Consider the following 21,715-nt stretch of genomic DNA (forward strand, 5'->3'; position numbering starts at 1 on the left):
TTGACCTGTGACAAACATTTTCGTCAACCATGAAATATTTCTCAACTAATCTCTCTCCACTCCCCTGTGTTCTTGCCTAACCCCTCCCCTCCCTCTTAAGGCCAGTAAGTCAACCATACATCATGGCCACTCCTTTGGCCTTCCAGTTGTACTGTAAGGCATTGCAAAAATCACCTCTCTAACAGCACATCTGTCAGATTGCCTTTTGTGCTTCATAAATATGAAGCTGTTCTGTTGAAGATAAATAGCCTTTAATGTGAATTGCACATGAATAGTGGTATTAAAGACAATAGGCTATTCATAATGATCTTTTAGTTTTATTTGCGGGTGAGCATGCTTTGTGTCAATGTAGTGTGCAATAGAGCAGGTGTTTTAGTGTAGCAGTAGGGGATCCTGTACAGACAGGCAGGAACACACAGTGCTATCTGTCCTGGCTGTGTGTCCCCCTGACTTCCTCAGTCTCTCATCTAAATGCTGGGTGGTCCCTTATGAGCTTGTTTTACTGCCTGTTTTGTTGTGTTTCCCCACATTTTATCACCTATTTGTAGGCAAAGTGTATGACATGTTTTTTTTAAATACATATAGTGTTTTGCGAACTACACATGGTTTGACCTGGATGACCTAAATTTCCCTCAGGATTAATAAAGTATCCATCTATCTGGTTTGATGAGGCTGGTATAAGTTCTCATGCTGCAGTTGAAAATATTGAGACACAATTAGCCGTGTTTTATATGATGTGTATTCTTACTTTAGGATTTAATGTTTATTTCTGGTCCATTGTGTCTGCCTCCGTACAGCTCCATTTGTATACCCCTCTCAATTTATATTTGGACACATTGGCTCCGATTTCATCCTGATTTGAGTTGTTTACCATTCAGTTAGAAAATGGATAACACCTTTCTGCATTAGGGTTTCACATTTCTCCATATCAGCAAAGAAAGAGTGATGGCAGTTTTGAGTCACCATCTTGAAACACTCTTACAAGTCTGTGACCTTTCCCTATTTGCCAGCCATTGAAAGTCAATGTGCTATTGATGTTCAGTAATTGCAGTGTGTGCAAAGCAAGGCACTCTATTGTTCTCCCTAGGCTGCTTCTTCTTCTTCTTCTGATTTTCTGTGAATAATTCAACTCAAACCGCTTAACGTAGGAACTTTATTCAAACTTAATTTAGTAGGTCTCATAAATGCCATGTTATTTGCATTTTTCTACACACTATATACATTTTAAGATATTAAAGATAAACAATTCAACATTTGAATGGTGGAATCATTGTGACTTCAACATTCTATAAATGTTAATTGTCAACGGTAAACTGTCACTGCTGCAGTCTCTGCAGCTGTCTTGGTCTCTCCCACTTTATCTGTCTATCTGTCATTCTGTCTGTCTGTCTGTCTGTCTGTCTGTCTGTCTGTCTGTCTACCTATTTCTTTATTCATTCTTTATTTATCCCCATCCATTTACTTTTTTTCCACTCTCTCTTTCAATCACTCTATCACACCATCACTGTATGTCTCCTTATTTATCTGTCTCTTTTTTATTTCTTTCACATCTAATGTCTCAATCTATTTAATTTCTTTAAAAGCTTGAATGTAGCGCAACAGTTAAGTTCCTGTTATGGTTATGTGCCCTCAATGTATCATATAACAACTAAATAAGATGTGTTGAAAAAACCTTTCACCTGAACCTAACTCTAGTCAAACCCAGTAGAACCTTGGTATGAGGGGGGTTACAGTGACAGTTTGTCAGACACAAATTGCATTCCTTTTAATGTACATCTTTGGGTGGAGAGGATAAGTAAAAAGTAGAATTATTTGGTTCATATTTTAATCCATCCAAAAGCTTAACATAATGTTCCATCACTATCAATCTTTCACTGTCTGTCTGTTTCTTTATTTTTTTCTCTATATCTCTATATCTCAATATCTAATGTCTCAATGTATTTCATTTCTTTGTCTTTCTCTCTGTCTGTCTGTCACTCACTCTTTATTTATCTATTGATTTCCTCTTTATTTATTTCTCTCTCTACCTCTCTCCCTATGTTTGTCTTTATCAAAGACACTACTGTCTCACTCTCTTTAATTCATTGAAATGACCCCTCTTTCAGTGTTTACCCACTTCTATCCTCTTACTTCTTGCATTCCTTTCCACCTTGCCTTTTGATAATCCTTCTTTACATGCTTTGGATTGCTTTAAATGTTTATATATATATATATATATACACACACACACACTTAAACACACACACACATTAAACACAAACACACACACATTAAACACAAACACACACACATTAAACACAAACACACACACTAGGTTTTCCCTCAAGGAAATGTAAATGCAGTTCCATATTCTTCCCCAGAGGAGATGTCTGAACTCAAACTTGTCTTCTCAACATGGCCTGCTCCAATACAGTATTTTTCAACGCGGCCCATTGTCGGGTCTCACACTCCTGGGCTTGTTTGTTCTTTCTTGAGTAACGACGTTGGGGCCCTGGACATTAAGCTCAGTCATTACCCTCCCGCCCCACTCCCCAGAGCCCTATCCACCCCCTTTCCTGTAGGTCCTCTGTAGTCCCATAACCCACAGGGGTTTACCCAAACAACCCCCACGGAGTTACACACACTGCCCCTTCTCCTCTGTTGACAGCTGCTTCCCCTGAGTACGCAAACACATATATGTATAGTATCAGTTTAACAAAGAACCAAGAGCATCACACAATATGACTGAGGGTTTCTCGAGGCCACTTGAGTTGCATTTATTTAGCAAGTCTGTACCCTGAGATGACTCAGGCTTGATCTGTCTCACCACTTCTGAGTGTCTCGGCAGGGCACTAAGACCTTGTTTGCTTCTCTCACTTGGTGGTGTGGTCCACAGGACGTCTGCTTTGTGTTGAGAGAGAGAGAGAGAGAGAGAGAGAGACTGTGTGTGTGTGTGTGTGTGTGTGTGTGTGTGTGTGTGTGTGTGTGTGTGTGTGTGTGTGTGAGCTGGTTTGAGTGTGAATTTTTTAAAGCCCTGCCTGGAAGGCCACACAGGTTTATCTTTACACAAGGCAGGGGTCAGATGGCCTGATATGCTATACAAAAACCTGTGTGTGTTTGTGAATGCCAGTGGGCCATCCTGGGCCTTCTCTGTGTATAATGATAGACTCACAATGACAGAGTTCCCAACAAGCACCTAGGGCCCCTGCAGACTCACTGAACTTCCTCTAATGCCTTCACTGTAATTAGCAGGTCATGTATTAGAGAGGTACTGTATCCAGCTCTGCCTCAGGTGGTTGGTACAGGCACAGACCAAATCTCCAACCTAAATAGTTAAGAGATTAACAAGGCCGGTAATACGTAACTAGCACTGGGTGTCAGTGACTGGTCTATGGCTGGAAGACGCACGGACTGTGTAACGTGACTTCTCCAGTCGGGAGGTTTGGCTGGGAAAGGCGTGTTTGAGGCTGAGCCACTCCAGCTGGAATCAGAACTGAACCACTTGGAGTTTGGAGCGGTCAGGAAGCTGCTGCTCTTTTTCTGGTTCTTCTCCTTCTTCTTCCCTCTCTTATATATTTTTTTTTTTCAAACCTCATTTGACAGATTCTCATTCCGTGGAGTTTTCTAAGCAGCCATTACTCTCTCTCCCTCTCTCTCTCTGACGACAAGCCTCTGCACATTCCTGGCATTCCTCCATTGTAATGCGTGCCTCACTTGCCCCCCCTCACCCACCCTCACTAAATAAATCTCTCAATTTGTTTTGCATCTCATCTGGTAGGGTTTTTGTAAACTCCCATCTCCTAAATCACACACACACACACACACACACACACACACACACACACACACACAAACACACACACACAGAGGTGCTCCTCTTATAGTGTGCTGTTTAATCAGAGACGAGTGACTCACTCTCAATTGCCAGCATAGGCGTGTTTTTTAGGAGGCATAAGTCTTGCTTGGCTGCCTTGTCAGCCACGTCTGTTGCTTTGAGGCTTTATTTGGCTAATGAGCAAAGGTGAAAAGACTCCACCATGCCAAGCTTTCGTGCCAAAGATGGATCCACTGTAATTGGCCTTAAAGTGCTTATGGGAATACTCATGAGAGCATTTTACTGTGACTTGTGGCTGTTTGAAAGCAGTGCTCATCAAGATGACTGGAATGAATAGGATTTATTCATTAATAATACATCACTAGTTGACTTGTATTAATTCCTACCAACTGATTATATCAGTTTACAATTCATCAGCCTTGAGTAAACCAAGATGAAGTGTGCAATTGCAGGAAACATTTGGTTCATCTCATTCCTCCTGCACCACCTGATGTTGCCTTGGTATGCTGTCAGAGTGCTGTGGGAGTGAGTGGCCAAACAGATGTTCTGTAATATCTCCCAGAAGACACTGGGGCAGATGGTGAAAACTGTACTGAAGGGTGGGGGGTGGGGTGAAAAATGGTCATACCCACACGTTAAAAAGTCAAAGCCGGCATTGTTCATCCCTCTAGGGAAGAATGCGATGAGGTCATGGGAGGAAATTTTAATTGGGCTGCAGCTTTGGGTCGAGGCCTTCCTCAGGACATTAACCTCCCCTCCTCCCCTCCCCTCCATCCCTTGTCCCACGAAACCCCCTAATCCCCCTCTTTCCTGGGTGACTCCTCTCTCAGTCTGAAGGCCAAAAGAGAAGAACAGAGAGAAAGGAATGCAGCTTGAGGCCCAAAGTGAGTTGCTTCAGCCTAGATACAACCCTCTGTGAAGAAGCAAACATGGACAAACCTTAAAGCGTTACAGCAGGCATGAGTAGAAGGTTCTCCGTAACTGTGTTTCCACTATCAGGCCATCACAAACTAGGGCTACCTTCAGGCCAACCGGGGCTAATGGTCTTGAGTTCTCAGGCCGCAAGAAGAAACACCATTTGCGTTTCTACTATCAAACCAATAGCCACGCAGTAACATCCCGCCATGGTGTAAACGTTACCCATCCCACCCATTTCACAAGTGAGTGGTAAGTTCAAGTTGAGGTATCATGCGATAAAGTCTGGGTGCCAGACACATATGACCTACAGCACAATACGTTTCGGAAAGGAAGATGGGCCTAATGGAAAGCCAAAGTGGCTGTTTGTTGGCTGTTGCTGATCTTCGCTTGGTGGAATGTACAGTTGACACTCAAATAAAGTACATCCTTCATAACGTAAAATGAGTTATCAGATTCCTCTGTTACTTAAAACTGTCACGTTCTGGAATAATTTAGCAATCCCTATCACAATAACCAGAAAACGAGGCTTTAATAAGCCAGCTAACAGCATGCAGGCTGGTGTTACAGACGCAGTTATTTAAATAAGTAGTCTATGTTTAAAGCACACTGTGGGCTAGCATAACATGCTAATCTCTCCTCTCAATAAATTAGCTTTAATGATCATCCCATCTGAATTTGATAGTAATTAAACATCCATACGTATTGTGTTCATTTCGGCCAGTTGTGTTTTGTTTTGAAATATATGAAATTTGATCCATGAGTGTTGTGGGTAATGGTTATCTTGTTTTGGCAATGATCCTCTCTTACTTGAATCCGCTAATCCTGCCTTTTACCTTGACACCTCCTCAAGCAGCGGTTAGCCCCGTTTGGCCCAAGGGTAATCGGCGGGCCAAAAGCCCATGGCCGCTAGCCGCGAAGTAACCCTGAGGAGGAACGAGCAAGCCCTGGAAGCAACAGTGGAAACGCAGTAGTGTAGCCCAGTAGTGGAAACACGGCTAGTGTAGCCGTTTTCTCAACAGAACAGCCCTGAAAGGGTCTGGTATGGAGTTTATTTGAGAAACTTCATCATGTTCATCACAGAATAAATCATTTTTAATGAGGAGCTGTCTTGTTGTTACCAAAGCAGTGTGAATCCAGTGTGACTCTTCACTCTCTCAGAGGACATAACTTCGTGCTTTGCATTTGTGTTTAATTAAGATGAGCTATTCTTGGAACAACAAAGAGTAATGTGGCCGCATTGCCAGCAGCGTGGGGGGTGGTCTGGACGGTAAAGGAATGGAGCTCACCTGTGCACATGCTTAATAACAGAGCTTGGGGGGCGGAAGCCTCCTCGGGAGAGAGGGGACAGACTGGGGGTTGGGTGACCTGGAGGTGCTTGTGGGGGGTGACTCAGGATGGAGCCTGGAGAGAAGTTCTCGCGGGAAAGGCAGACACACACCAGATCTTGCGTTTGATCAAATGGTGCTGCCCCGGGTCCCTAAATCTTGTTGATTTCTCTCCCTAACCAAAGGAGTATTGCAAACGGTCTGCAGACTGTATATAAGGCTATTCTGCAGCCGTTTTAATCTTTAGTGCTACTGTTTATAAAGGACTCGAGACCAATTTATTGTTGAAGTTAAGAACTTCATCTTCCAAAACTGAAAAACCGATCTGGGATCGTTTTGTATACTATTTTTCCATGTCAAAGATGGTGCCCTAAGGCTGGACCCAGCGCCACTGCTGTTTGTTTATCCCAAGGAGATTGAGATCAAATTTAGCTCTCAGTTAATCACTTATTGCTGCAAATAATCTTTAGGAGAACTCAAAGGTTGCCTAAAGGTGTAAATTCAACTAATAGCCAACTGTAAAATCTGCCTCCTGGTTTCTCAAGTTTAGGACTGTCAGTTGTCAAAAGAATTTTAAAGTCAAAGTACTGGACACCACCTTTAAACTGTGGCCTGAATTCCTCTCTCCATTTCCCATACTCAACAGTACTGACCTGTGCTGGTAGTGTAGTCGTGTTGCAGGGACAGACTTTGGTACTTTGTGCTAAGTGCTCTAGGCAAAGCCCATTGATATTTTGGTCGTGGATTGCTGCACCACAAACAAGCTTGTTTTGTAATAGGTCCTCCTTCAATTTTTCAAGAGAAGCATCTAATTTTGTTATTTTTCTTTTTCAATTCAACACCCCTACTTTTTGCTCGGTCCTCATGATGTCTTTAATTTATTTTAAAATTCCTATCCGAGTCCTATTCACATTTCAGCCAGAAGTGCCTCATGGTCATCTCCTGAGGTCTTCTTCATCAAGTCTGAGAGTATAACAGCTACACGGTTAAGTGAACACATTTGAATTCTTTTCAGACTATATCCACTTCGTGGACTGGATGAGACGGTTCCCTGTGCCTCCTTGTGATCATGTTTAGTTTCTTAAGAAGTCCTTTTAAGAATACTTTAATCAGTAGTAGTGGCGATGTGGAACACAATGAACGCAGTAATCTGGCATTGAACATGTCAGAGGGAATTTTTTTCAGTCAGGTCAAACTTAAAAGCCTCAAGGACAGCCTGTGTCTGTTGACTGATCAGGGGGCCTCACTCACACTTAGAATTCTCAGGTCGTGTATGTGTGCGTTAACCTCCCTTTTGCCAAGTCCTAATCAGTTTTTGTTCTCAAGGCTGTTTCCTCTCCCTCTGTCCTCTCCCTCACATTTGCTCACATATGCCTCCCCCCCTCTCCCTCTCTCATTCACTTCTGCTCTCTGCAAAGACATGCAGTGCATGTCTGACCTGCTCCTGGGGAGAAATCATCACAGCTGTTTTGCTTTCTCATTCACTCAACATATTGTGAATGATGGGAATTGTTTTGATGAATATTAGTCTGAGTGGCTGCCATGGCTCTGTCTGTAGGTTATAAACGATCAATCCTCCTTGAAGGTGGCACTCGTCAAGGCCACCATGATTCGCTCTGAAGTGACAAGGGTAACAAGAGACCAAAAATGTACATCTGAAACCCCTTCAGTGAAACGTCTCCAAATGCCTTCACTCGACAGCTATTTCTTCCTCCCTTGTTTAAAGCACCAGACTGAGATGCGGTTGGTTTGAAAGACCCTGTGTTTATGGTAACCACAAGCCCAAGCATGCTGCGCGAACACACAACTTGTGTTCCGTAATGACCAGTTAAGCTGCGAAACACCACACTGTGGTGCTTTAAAAAGAGAAGTTTGGTTGTAAAAGGGACATGTATGGATTTTCCTCTGTAACCTCGAACATACATTTTTTGTTAAAAGAAAGAAAACAAAATTAAAAAAATGTCCCTCCAGAGCAAACCTGAACTGCAGCCTAGAGAAATGATAGGAGTCTTTAGCAGGTCTTCACATTTCCACCTTCCAGCGGTGTCTCTCTCATTAGCTGCCTCTTTGTTCCTGTTTTTTTTTTGCCTGCTGTCTGCCGACATCCCTCTGGCTTTTGTGGTCTCCTTCCCTCTTCTTCCTCCGCTCTTTTTGCTCGTCTCAAGTCTCTTTTGCCTTTCCTTCTATTCTTTGAAGTCCCCTTCACCTCCCCCTCTCTCTCTCTCTCTCTCTCTCTCTCTCTCTCTCCTACTCCCTGCCTCTCTCTCCCTCCCTTTCTTTCTTTCTCACTCATTCACTCTCTCTGGCTGTCCCCCCCCCCCCCCACCCCCACTGGCGTCACTGTGCTGTATGGAAATGCATTCCAGCCAGTTCACTCTATACCCCCCAACACCCCCACACTTCTTTTCTTGTCCTGTTCTCCAGAGCGCGCCTTAAGTTGGCAGGTGCTCAGCTGGGGTAACACACACACACACAGTCACACTTTAGGCAGCCTTTGTCTCTCACGTGTTGAACTACAGATGAAGGGGTGCGGTGTGTGCGCAGGTATGGCTTAGCCATAACACGGCAGCCTCACAGTGCACATTTTATGAATAAGAAAACTCTATGTGAAGGGAACGCCAATGTGAATGGATTTCTGCATTCTTGTGAAATGGATTGCAGTCATTGTACTGAGTGAATGCAGATTGTGTATATTTAACCTACACAATCTATGAAAGAACGTAACCTGCACCGAAATGTAGTCTCTCTGTAAATTTGCACAGCGCCCACAGCTTTATGTGTCATGAATTGGTAAGTTCTGTGTCTCATCAATGTGGCTGATTGTTCTGGAAGGAGTGGCGGAATTCCTTTTGGCTCTGTGCTCTGGGGCTGCCCTGGACTTGAAGGCTAAAGCCATGGATTACTGTCATTCATGGGGCTCAAAACAGACCCACTCTCAATTGACTTCTTTCAGCTTTCACAATGGGCTTTAAATTGGAAATAAATTGGCATCAACACATTGGAAGTTTTTTTTTCTTCTTATTCTCTCCATGTGAGACTCTGGATTATCTTACCTCAGCTTCCAACTGTGCATGTTCTTGTGTGGGAAATAGGGCTGCAGCAGTGAAGAGATTTCCTTACCGCCATTTTTCAAAGAATGCCACCTTGCTGTTTGTAATACCGCAACCAACCCCCTCCCCCCCTGCTTTTAATTATTACTTCCGCCAAGGAGGTTATGTTTTCGGGTGCGGTCTGTCTGTCTGTCTGTCTGTCTGTCTGTCTGTCTGTGTCTGTCTGTCGGACTGTCTGTCTGTCTGTCTGTCAACAGGTTTGCGCAAAAACTGCTGGCCTGATTTTCATGAAACTTGGTCGGAAGGTCTAGCATGGGCCAAGGAAGAACCCATTCAATTTTGGAGCGGATCTGAATCATGGGGCTGGCGCTGACATTGCGACATACAGCATTTGGCCTTGGCGGAGCCCGTCAAATTAATTCATGTGACATTACTTGACACGTGTCCCTTAATATGTTGACAGAGTGGAGATGAAAGACTTTAAGGAGTTCAACATAAACATAATTAAAAACACTGTCTGCACATCATATCAACATTTAACAAATGAGTATTTGTTGCAATATCTAGCGAAACAGGAAATTATAGTTACATGTCATACTCATATTTATTTGAATGCAATGTATATCCAAATAATTAACGGTCAGTTGACCAAAAGGTTACAACGACATGATGCTCTTGCTAAATGTTATGTTTATGCTCAGTCTTGAGGTCTTGGCATTTTATAATGTGTGGATGTGGATATATTAAAAAAAAAGATGAGGTGAAAAAAGCTGTTATGACTGCATTTTAGTGACTGGCTCAACACAGCAGTGCACCTCCTAATACCACGGTATGGCAGTGATGTGGTTCTTGTTGCAGCCCTAGCCCCACACAGTTGTTGGCCTGTTCTACTACCCTGCAGCCTACAACCCACCCCTAAAAATCTGCTTTTGTGGTAATTAGGTTAAGTTCTCAAAGTGCCTGAGTGAATTTGGTCAGTATCAGTGAAATGTGTCTTATGCCGTCCCCCTCCCCCTAATGTAGACGACTGGTGAAGATTCCCTGAGACATGACTGATGTAATTAGAAGCCCGGTTCTCATGAGCTGTCCTACATGCATAGCTGTGATGGCCTCCAGGACACCTGTGGCTGCTTCCCCCGCAGCTGCAGGGATAGAACTATGTTGCTTGACATACTTCAGCTCGCTCAACTCTGGGGCCACTCGATTGACCCAAAGGAAGTTGTTCGGGCATGTTCAGGATGTTCAGTTCCTCGCAGGATGACCAGACGGTGAAGATCGTAGCAAATTCCCAAGTTGACGAGTTTCAGCAGAGCGCGCCATTCCCATTTCCATGCTTCGCTCGCCGTACTGTTGACGTATATCCCCATGGGCTATAGATATTTCAGCCGTTACATATCCCCCATGTCCGGCACCTTCTGTCTCCCTGTCCTCCCTCTCTCTCTCTCTCTCTCTCTCCCCCCTTCCCCCATCTATCTCGCATTTACAAAGTCTATGTGCGGTGACCACATCCCAGTTCCAACATGTGCCCTTCACTCAGTCACTCGTCTTTTTTTCCCCTTAGCCTTTTAAACTGGAGTAAGGATCCCATGACTGCCATGCCTCTAAGGTGGCCCAGTGTTTCCAGTGGCCCCTGACCCTTGGCTCCGTGCTGTCACTAGCACAGGCTCAGGCATGGCATTGAACTCGCGATGCTCCACTGAGCACCTGTATTCAGCGCTGAAGTGCTCTTTGTGTGCTGTCCCTCAGAGCTGTCCACCATGTTCCATCCATGAAGGGACTCGCTTGTGTGTTGTGTTTGTGTTTGTGTGTGTTTGTGTGTGTGTGTGTGTGTGTGTGTGTGTGTGTGTGTGTGTGTGTGTGTGTGTGTGTGTGTGTGTGTTGGTGTGTCTCCCTCTGCTTGCCCCCCTCTCCATCACCGTGCCAACAGATGCTGTTTGTCTTGTTTTGTGAGGATGCGGGGGCGGCCTCTGAAATGAAATATCAATGACAGAGTCTGTTCACCAAAAGAGAGTCCTCTAGTAGACAGGCACCCTCTGCCACAAGCACGCATACTGACTGAAGCCTCTTCAGCTGGGTGTTGAAACCCGTTTTTTTTGCGAGCCATTTGAATGGACGGTATTGACCTTCAGATACTCCTAACTGAACTAGCTAATGCGAGTGTGGAGTAGTCTGGCAGAGTTTTCCATTAATGTTGTCATTGTTCTCATTTATAAGTGCAAAGGGGTTTCCAGCCAATAGGATTTAGAGGGTGTGAACCAGTTTAATTAATTGTCGCGTGAAATTGAAGTTGGTTGGAATTAATTGTTTAGAAACAACACCTGTCAGAGTTGAATTCACAACCTTCCATTTACACCTATTGTTAAGCATTGTTCGAGGGACAGACAACACTTGCATGTTATATTTGTTCTGCCCTGTGGTTTGACTGAACTTTTGTCTGCCCTCTGGTATTTACACTCCACATGCATAGCATTGTCCACACCCCAGTCTACAGAGAGAGGTTGACTCACAGGCTAAACAAGGTGACTGCATTTCCTATCTAAGCCGGCTTTAAAAGATAGCGGTGGTTGCTCAGGAGCCCATACAGTCATCATAGACTATGTTGAATGGGATTTTTTTCTGTTTTAGATGGTGTTATTTGGAACGTGACGCATATATATTAGCATTTTTCTGAAATATGTGTATTGCACTACAGACAACAGTCATGTTGATCCAAACAGAAGACAGTTGGAGTAGTTTCCCACCTTCACTCAACTGTTTTTTTTTCTTCTTTTTTTTCTTCTGTTAATTGCGGAATGGTTCTCTGAAACCCTGTTTAAGTTGTGTTTTGAATGACATGACGGTGAACTCCCATTTTAGGGGCCATGTGTGATCGGCCTACCTCCTGCACTCATAACTTGCTTGAGGCTAAAGGCATTACTTTTTGGAAAGAAGTCATACAGAATTATTTTGTACTTTTTGACCTTTTCTTTAAGCAAATTTAATTAGCACATCATATTTATTTGTTTTTTGATTTCGACCTTCACTCAAGCATGCTGTTGACACTGTCTCTGGGTTGAAATGGGTCCACACCCTGTTGTAAAAATTCTCTTCCTTTACATGAACTTTGACCTTGACGGCTAGATGTTTCCGGCTCTAGAGTCGGCAAGTTCACTGCCATAGCAACATCAAACCCTAAACAAAAAAGATTGTTTCAAGGCAACAGCCTTTGCACAGCGAATTGCCCTCTTTGCTTCGACTGTGTGAAAAGCCTGTTTGGTGTCTAACTAGCCTACGCACTTTGACTATAGCTACCCATAGTGCTCCACGGTATGTCCATGTTATCTGAATCTGAGCCATAACTGTGTTCTCTGCTCACAATGGGGCCACTTTAGTTTTCCTCCTGATCTGTTTAGAGAACAAATTCTTTGCTTAAGCAAACAACTGTCCCCTTGTCGCCCCGTTGAAAGATGGTGTCATTTTCTTTTCACAAAATAGATGACGTCTCGCCATAAGATTTCCTCTGGCCTCTGTAGATATGGTCTGCTGTTCCTATCCCCCTCCAAACACACCTGGCCTGTTCAGGCTTGCAAAATATGTTTGGACAAGCACAGTACTATTACTGGAGGACCATGGAAAACCTTGACAAACTTGTGTCTTCTGCCAAAGTGATTCGCTCTTCACGTCCAGTTATTCCCACCCTCCGCCTGAACCATCCCACCCACCTCAAAAAAAGACAGCAGTTCATACTGAGAGGAATTTTCTATTTGTTATATGTCAAAAGTTTGGTCGTTGTCACATAATTCTGATAAAGCCATGGGTGCTTTCGTACTTAGAAACCAATTAGGAAGGAGTTATGTGGGGATCGTAAAGATATGAATGCTGTAAATCTTCTGATTTCTGGCATTTCAGTTTTGAATTGAATTGAAGTGCCTTAGTCATGTCCTGTCTAGTGAGTTTTCCCCCTTCTCCCTACCTCCTATGTGGGCTAATCTTTACTAGATGCTTTGTATGGTTCACAGAGGTGTGCAAATGCATGCCGATCTCATCTTATACACACCCCTATATCCGTCATCTCTGTCTATACGTCTCGCCCTCCTCTATACTCTGCTGTATCTTATCTCACAACATACCAGGGCCACAGAGAGTATGGAGTATTCATCCAATTCTCACTCACATTGAAAGCCATGTATTTGCTGCTGTTGGTGTCGTGTGGGAATGGGGGACAATGACGTGAATATGTCAAAGTTAGACCATTTATATATCGGCCTTGTAACATTAACACATTTTTTTTGCCACGGCTGGAAATGGAATGCAAGCAACTTAATTCCTGTCTTTAAGAAGGGCAAGGGGGAGTGATAGATGTTTGTTAGTAAATGTGATAAACATGTTGTAAGTGGGCTCCATGGCTCTTTGCCTTATGCGGCATTTTCGAAATATCAGGATTCATTGACGTCGGTTGAATGCGTTCCTTACCATCAGCAAGCTTAGAAAAGCTTCAAACGAAGCTGGATTTGCCCCGGCATCTGTGTGCATTGTGTCATCTGAGACTGATCGTCATGTTTTGTGTCTCCAGGCAAGGCCTTTGATATCACCTACGTGCGCCTCAAGTTCCACACCAGCCGCCCGGAGAGCTTCGCCATCTACAAGAGGACCAGGGAGGACGGGCCTTGGGTACCGTACCAGTACTACAGCGGCTCCTGCCAGAAGACCTACACCAAGTTAAACCGTGGCTTCATCCGCACCGGCGAGGACGAGCAGCAGGCGCTCTGCACTGACGAGTTCAGCGACATCTCTCCCCTCACCGGAGGCAACGTGGCCTTCTCCACGCTTGAGGGACGCCCCAGCGCCTACAACTTTGATAACAGCCCCACCCTGCAGGTAAGAGGAAAAAAAATTTACTCAAAAAAAGTGACCACAATACCTCCCAACATCATGTTCTCAAGCACTCTTTCTTTTCACTGCCTCACTCTCTTTCTCTCCTCCTGTCTGGCTCTCCCATGCATGTTTGCAGATTTTGGCAGCGCTTTTCACCTCATCCAAACTATGGTTGAGCTATCTGTCAAACTATAGCTGAATTTACAGTTTCAATATGGTGATCGACATACCTTGGACTGAGATTCTGCACACGCAGGTGTACTCAGGGGCCTCCAGATGTTGTCGTACCCCCCCTTCTCAGCCATGTGTTTCCCATAGTGCTGTTTTTCTCAGCTGCCATAAGCAACTCAAATGATTTAAGCCTGTGGGAACTGAAGCATGGGAATCTGGCTGCAATTCAGCAAATAAATAGTTGAGTGTTTCGAACCTGTAAAATGAAGTGGTTAATGATTTATTAATTGTTCATGAAAACCTCATGGCAATCTGAGTGTTCACTTGAGTGCTAGTGCCCTGTCTAGTTTTTGCTAGTCAATAAAAAAATACATGCGTAGTATTGGGTGTACTGTAAGTACGCTCTCAGACGGCCAGTGTACAGGACATGGTGTAGACACTGTGTTTTAGTTTGTGGGGGAAGGGATAGCGAACCAGTGGGTGGAAGGAAGAGAGGTCGGCCGGTGGATGAAGTGAGACAGTCTTGTCTCTGGCACCGGTCGCAGCGCACAGGAAAGCCAGGTCAGACAAGAAGGGAGAGCACTGAGGTGAGTAAGGGAGGGAGTAAGGGGGAGTAGAGGCAGGCCAGGTGGTTGGGAGCGCAGGAGGCGCTGGACTCTGCCAAGAGTTGCAAAATGTTGCTAGGTGACGCCCCCAGATTTCCCACTCCGGCACTGATTGTGTTTGGCAGCGCAGATGCACAGCTGGAGACCTGCTGGACACACAACTGCTGTACTGTACTGCGCTGGTCTGCACTGCTGTACTATTCCTCTGTTTGCTCAAGCACAGGCACCAGCCAAACGTGAGAGAATATTCTTGTGCATGTGGGGAAATCGGACAGTAACGGGGGAGCATGATGATTTTTACACCATTAGACACACACTTGTGTTTTACAGTTTGATGGGAATGGGCCCAAGACAATTGTATTTGTCTGGAATGTCATGAAGCTTCCAGGGAAAAGTTTCCCGCCTCTGTGAGGCCTGATCTGCTGGGGTTTTGCGGTGTTCAGCTGTAGTCTACTAAACGTTTCTCCCCATGGCACAAGAACACACTGTTAACAGGATATAGTCTGTGGCTCTTAAGCTCCTAAAGTGCCTGCAGTGTTGTGTCGAATTCACTTGGGACTGTGTGGTTTAATAGTTTAGCCAGTCTTTAAGTTTGTGTGTACTTTGGAACAGGCTTTGTCCATGCACCACTATGTTAGTTTGCGGCATCCAGAGTCTGAATCACGTATAATCCCAGGTGCCTTCCCCCCCCCACTGAACTCTGTGTAGTACAATTTGATGCCCCCCTCCGTGTGTTCCCTTTTCCTTGCCCGCGTGTGGTCTGTCTCGTCATGGTTGGCAGGCCTCAGACTTTGTCCTCGTGGTCTTTCCTTTCCCCCGATATGAATATAACTGGCTTTTTTGTTCTGTGTAACCTCTACCTCTACCAAACGGACAGATTTAGCTCTGCCCCCAGATACTTCCATATTAGACTTTACTCATGTGGCATAACGCTATTTATACCGAAAGCCCAGAGTTCTTTTTTTAGGAATGGATACCTTTTCTTTGGCGTCACATGGCTGTAGTGCCTACGCCATAATGGCGGCATCAGGTGGGTGAAGACAGGCCGCTTTGCCCAGAATTGCTCTGCTCTAACTTCCTCTGTGAAAGACAGAACCTTGAACAGTGGTGACTGAGCTCTTACAGTCCACTGTAAATCTTGGCTCAGAAGACCACTCCAGCCATGTCCTAATCATGGTAAGACCGAACAGCAAAAGCCACCAGTTTAACGGTCTTGCTAAGTGAAAAATGGCTCTATGCTGTTTAACTATGTGAGGCTGGGTAAAATCTCCTGAGATGTCCTGTGCGAGGTGGGAGTTGTACAGCACGTGTGTGTTGCTCCAGATTGGGAGTGGGAATCAGACAGGTCAGCTCTCTCTCCTCTCCTCTCCTCCTCTTCTGCTCCTGCTGTCCGTGGCGGGTGCTGACTGGTGGCAGTGCTTAATAAACACAGGCACAGATATCAGCGGGGGCCAAAGAGAATGCCCTCAGCCCCGGTGATAAATGAGGTAGTGAAGTGTGTGTGTGTGTGTGTGTGTGTGTGTGTGTGTGTGTGTGTCACATGCTTACACTCAGCTGGTGTGTGTCTGTGGGGATGTGTGTGAGGAGCGTATGTGGGGGGACTCACAGCTGGAGAGCTGCCCGGGAACATCCCAGAGGTGTAGGCCCCTCATCCTCTGCCTGCTCTTCTTGGAAGTTTATTTTTTGTGCCTCCTTCTCTCCCACTCGCTCACACAATCTCACTTTACCCTTTATCAATGTATCTTTCTCTCTCTCTCTCGCTCTCTGCCTCCTTCTCTCCCACTCGCTCACACAATCTCACTTTACCCTTTATCAATGTATCTTTCACTCTCTCTCTCTCTCTCTCTCTCTCTCTCTCTCTCTCTCTCTCTCTGCCTACTTCTTGCTATCAATCTCTCTCTTTTTTTCTGTCGGTCTCTCTTTACTCCTTTCCTTCTTTTCCTCGTCCTTTCTCTCTCACTCTCTTTTTGTCTGTTTCTCATTATTCCACACACCTAGTTGTTCCCAATCACATAGTCCTACGTTTTGTTATTGTTCCGGTCATTTTTGGCGCCTTTCCAACTCCCACGTATTTCACGAAATCGATTCAATTGCAGTTTTTGGTGTTAGAGAATTGCTTCCCTGCAACTTGTTAGATGATATTTGTTGCTCATCCAACAGGTAGTAGGAGAGTTGAACCTTTCTTTCGTAGAGCAAAGTGTAAGGGCCCTTTTATAGTACCATTTATCTCCTGTGCAGCTGTGCAGTTTATTTTTACAATGGCTTCATGAAAAGATGACATTTTTCTGTATGGCTGTATAGAGAGCTTGGATTGAGTGGGCAGTGTGAGGTGGGTGGGGGTGGGGATGGGGCAGCAGGGGTGGTTGCTGGCACCAGCCTGCTGCCCAAACAGGAACATGTCCTGAATCACGGCTGCCCGCCATGGGGAAGGTGTCGGAATGACTCAGTTACTCAGCAGCCTGAGTTAACACTGTGCGCCACTGTTGGGCCAGTCTGCTGGCAACAAGTGAAGGTCCTAAAAGTAGCAGTCACACTTGTTTTGGTTTTGTTTACAGGCATTTCTGTAGTTACCTATGATGTATGAAATGCTGTTCGGCACAAAATGTGATTTTTATTCACTCTCGAGTTGATTGTGGCATCAAATAATCAAACCATAGTCCTATATAGCTCATAACTCCCCCCCCCCCCCCCCCCACATGACTGTAATAAGTTTGGTTTAGATTAGTGGGTGGTATTTATTTTCTTTAAACAGCTGCAGAGAGAGAGAGAACAGATGGAGTCGAGCCACCGCTCTTTCAAAGTCTAGCCTCTCGTTTACCCCAGTAAAAAAAAAAACTCGCAGAATGTTTCAACAATCTAATCTTCTTGTTAACCTCTGCATGTCACGTTCATTTTTCTCTCCTGTGTGCTGCTCTCCTGTCTCAGTAAATCTACCGATTGGGCGACTGTTTGCATTCCCTTTGTTGGAGTGGGGTTGAGGGTGTTTGGGCATTTCTCACACTGCGTCTGGAACTCTCCGCAGGAATGGGTGACCGCCACAGACATCCGGGTGACCCTGAACAGGCTCAACACGTTCGGAGACGAGGTTTTCAACGACCCCAAGGTTCTGAAGTCCTACTACTACGCCATCTCAGACTTTGCCGTGGGTGGAAGGTGAGTTGGTGTCCCCCTCCGGCGTCTCACTTAACATCTACCAGAGCAGCTGCTCCATCGCGCTGTCCGATAATGAGAATTGCCAGTGGATTACTGGAATAGACGGGTGTCTGATTGCCAAAAAAACACGCTTCAAACCCCGCTCACCGTCCTGTTTTCCTGTCAAAAATAATACACAGGCCATATCGCAGTTCACCGCCAGTTTGGAACTCCCATGAAAAGCAAGGGCCAGGTTCATTAGTCACAGGGCCAGTTGATTTAGTGCACATTCACTGTGTGCAGACAGGGGGCTGAACCTGGATGGAGGGAGGGAGGGAGGGGCGGGGTGGGGGGGGGGGGTGCAGCCTGGGTGTCTCCCTCACCCTAGCAATGTGAGCTGCTATTGGTGGTGCTTGTTTACTGTGGAGTTGGCTTCTGATGGGTGCTCTATTGGTGGTGCATGTTTACTGTAGAGTTGGCGTCTGATGGGTGCTCTCCAGGCTGATGATCCCCCCACCCCTGGAGCAGTCCGTGTGCTTGCGCATGTTCGACGAGTGTGTACAGTGAGGGCTCGGAGAGATCCTTAAGGACGAGGGGAGCCAGGCCGCCGTTCAACTGCGCCCTCTCTGCTCCACACCGCGTCTCTCCACCTTAATCTGTTTGAAATGTGGAGCAGATTTCCATTACACAGCCCCACATTCCCGACATTCCTGCCTGGGAGTGCTGGATTACAGAGCACGGAGGAAGCAGAATGGGGGCGGGCTGGACTAGAGCGGTGGTAGTGGTTGGGACGGAGATGAGTGATGGCCAGAGGAGTGGTGTTACACCTGCCGGCTCTCACGGCCAGGCCCACTGCCCTGGAGACACAGGCACATTTCCCCAACCCCCCAACCCCCCCAGCGCCCCTGCTTAGTGGGGAGTGCATTGAAGGTAAAGCGGGAGTGAAATAGCAAGTGCAGTACCCGCGGAACACAGAACAGCAGAACACAGGAGGTTGGTGTCTGCACCATCAAACCCCATTACCTGTGTGTGCGCTTAAATACATAAAGAGGGAGGGAGCGAGAGAGAGAGAGAGCGAGCGAAAGGGACAGAGGGGAAGAAAAACTGCCATAGAGAGAGTGGGGGAAAGGGAGAGAGACACAGAGATGGGTAGGGTAATAGAGATGAAGAGGTCGAGGGGAAAGGGAAACAAAAGCTTGGTATAAGCATCGATGTGTTCCTATAGAGAGGGGGTGTGCAGTGGGTTGTGTAGCTGTATAGGAGCCATCAGTTTTTCCACACGGCGCTGCCAAGGAACACCTGAGACAATACGCACACGGCAGCGGCTGAGCCACGCAAGTCCTCTCTTGTTCAGAGGGGCCCCTGTCAAAGTGTCTGTGCTGGAGAATGTTCCCTCAGCCTTTCGCTCGCACACACACACACACACACACACACACACACACACACACACAGCGAGCGGGAGACGGCAGGACAAACGGAGCATTGTACAGGCCGTCACCCCGTTGCCGTGATTGGGGAATGGTCGGTGACGAGCGGTAAAATTGATTCAGTAATCTGACGGCGCGCGGCCAGCACACAGTGAAGGGCATCTAGTTAGCGCTCTTTCTTTTCTTTGTTGCACCACTTTATCTTAATATGACCTGAATGTTAATCGCCAAATGTGTGAAAAGAAGTACGGCATGAAGATTTCATGAAGTTCATGAAGCTAGATATTGTCTGTGTGTGTTTTAAAGTTTAGTTTTATGATTTCAGGCCCTGGGTAGCGCTTTATGTTCTCAAATACAGATCTGCTCCGGCTCGCATGCCTGTTATCGACTAATATTTACGCTCATGGACCTATGAATGGCTGACCGTTTGTCTCGCCGCCTCGTCCATTTTATCTGACCCTTACATTAATATAGTGCCTTCGCCATAAAGTCGGAGGGCAGGGAATGTACTTCCTCTTCATATCAGTCACCAGAAACTCTATGACCTCCATCACCTGGGTGTGTCAACAATCCTTAGAAAGGTTTCACACACACACACACAGACACACACACACACACACACACACACAATCTCACACTATATTTTTGCTGTTTGCTTTGTTAGTGGAGGTTTGCCCTCCTTTAGGAATGTATGTGTTGACAGGTCTGTAAACCTATAGATTGATACCCAACACCTGACAGACTGGTGGAGCACAAACTGGCAAAGCTCCATGAGAATCATTCATCACAAGCATGCAGTATTCTGGAACACCCGTGTCGGGAAAGATTTAGGAACTTAGCCAATCAGCATCAACACGCTTGGCTCGTGAACAGCTCTCCTGCTCCTGTAACTGATTACGCTGTTACCCCCGCCCCTTTCCCATATCTCCAGGTGCAAGTGCAATGGCCACGCCAGTGAGTGTACGAGGAACGAGTACAGCAAGACGGTGTGCAACTGCAAGCACAACACAGAGGGTGACGACTGCCAGGTGTGCCAGCCCTTCTACAACGACCGCCCCTGGAGGAGAGGAACGGCCGAAAACCCCAACGAGTGCTTGCGTAAGTCCCGGTCCACCCTGTTCCCCTCTGACCCCCCCCACCAGCACACACAGCACAGAATGTCAGAGTGGCGTGTGCAGTCCAGCATTCCTCCCACAGCCGCTCTGTATGACGCTGTGATCTCCTCCTTCGTCCTGTCTAATCCCCCCCCACCCCCCAGAAGATGGGTGTCCAGATACAGGCTCCTCTGTCCCATCCCGCTCTCGTGCTCTCAGTGGCCTGACTGAGTCGACTGTGGGAGCGTAGGCCCCGCTGGCCGAGAGGGAAATGCATGACTAATCTGCCCATCAGATACAAGACTGTACAAAACACACTTGCACACACTGAGTTCTCATAACCCTGCAGTACTGGGAGTCTCTCCTCTCACATTTCACCGTTTCGTTCCCTTAACTCTGTGCCTGCCAAAATATTTTTCCAGAAGCTGTCCTACCATATGGTTTGATGAGTAAGAGGCATCTGTGGCACTCTGTGATATTCCCACAAGGATTCTTGCTTCCCAGTAACGTTTCGCAACTACTTCTTGCTTCAGAATTAGTCTTCAGTTGTCATGGCCAACCTCCTCCCTCATCCCTCTCCATAGCCCTGTGTGATTTGTTATGTTCCAATCAAGTCTTGTGTAACAGTTGGATCGTTCATCAGTCAATACTTGTGTTTTTGTTTCTCTTTCTATCTTTCTCTTTCTCAGCTTGTAACTGTAATGGCAAAAGTTCTGAGTGCTACTTCGACTCGGAGCTGTACCGCGCCACAGGCCGTGGAGGCCACTGCCGTAACTGCGCCGACAACTTTGACGGGCCCAACTGCGAGCGCTGCCTGGATAACTACTACCGAGAGTCATCTGGCAGCCGGTGCCTGCCTTGCAGCTGTAACTCCGTGGGTGAGTGGCCCTTGCTTGCCCTGTCACTCCGCACCATGCCACGCCACGCCGCCCATTCCTCTCATGGTCACAAATCGCTCACACTTTCCCTCAAGTGGCATGGTCGTGGGCGTTGCTTTTTTTGGTTCTCTGTACTTCTGAAGCACTATAAATGGTTCCCCTTAATCCGATTTCTTTTTTCTTTTTTTCTTCTTCTTTGTTTTTTCCCCCCTTCTCTAAAGGTTCTCTGAGCACCCAGTGTGACGCCACGGGGCGCTGCAGCTGCAAGCCAGGAGTGATGGGGGATAAGTGCGAGCGCTGCCAGCCGGGTTACCATACCCTGACCGAGGCAGGCTGCAGGTACACTCAACCCCGGCAGTACTGTCTGGTGGGGACTGTCTGGACAGCCAGTGGGGACTGACACTTACACGGCACCATTCAACAACAGCAACAGAGCGTAGCTACACC

General features: G+C 46.2%; 1 protein-coding gene across 1 annotated transcript in view; it reads left to right on the forward strand.

The window, feature by feature from the left end:
• Positions 1 to 21,715, forward strand: part of lamc1 (laminin, gamma 1) — a 54,849-nt gene that overhangs the window by 19,334 nt on the left and 13,800 nt on the right. The window contains exons 2-6 of the mRNA XM_012826320.3: positions 13,660 to 13,964; positions 17,760 to 17,890; positions 20,228 to 20,394; positions 21,080 to 21,268; positions 21,490 to 21,607. Coding sequence (XP_012681774.2) covers positions 13,660 to 13,964; positions 17,760 to 17,890; positions 20,228 to 20,394; positions 21,080 to 21,268; positions 21,490 to 21,607 — 910 coding nt within the window. The remainder of the gene's footprint in view (positions 1 to 13,659; positions 13,965 to 17,759; positions 17,891 to 20,227; positions 20,395 to 21,079; positions 21,269 to 21,489; positions 21,608 to 21,715) is intronic.

Source organism: Clupea harengus, chromosome 25 (genome assembly GCF_900700415.2).
Source record: "Clupea harengus chromosome 25, Ch_v2.0.2, whole genome shotgun sequence".
Lineage (NCBI taxonomy): Eukaryota > Metazoa > Chordata > Actinopteri > Clupeiformes > Clupeidae > Clupea > Clupea harengus.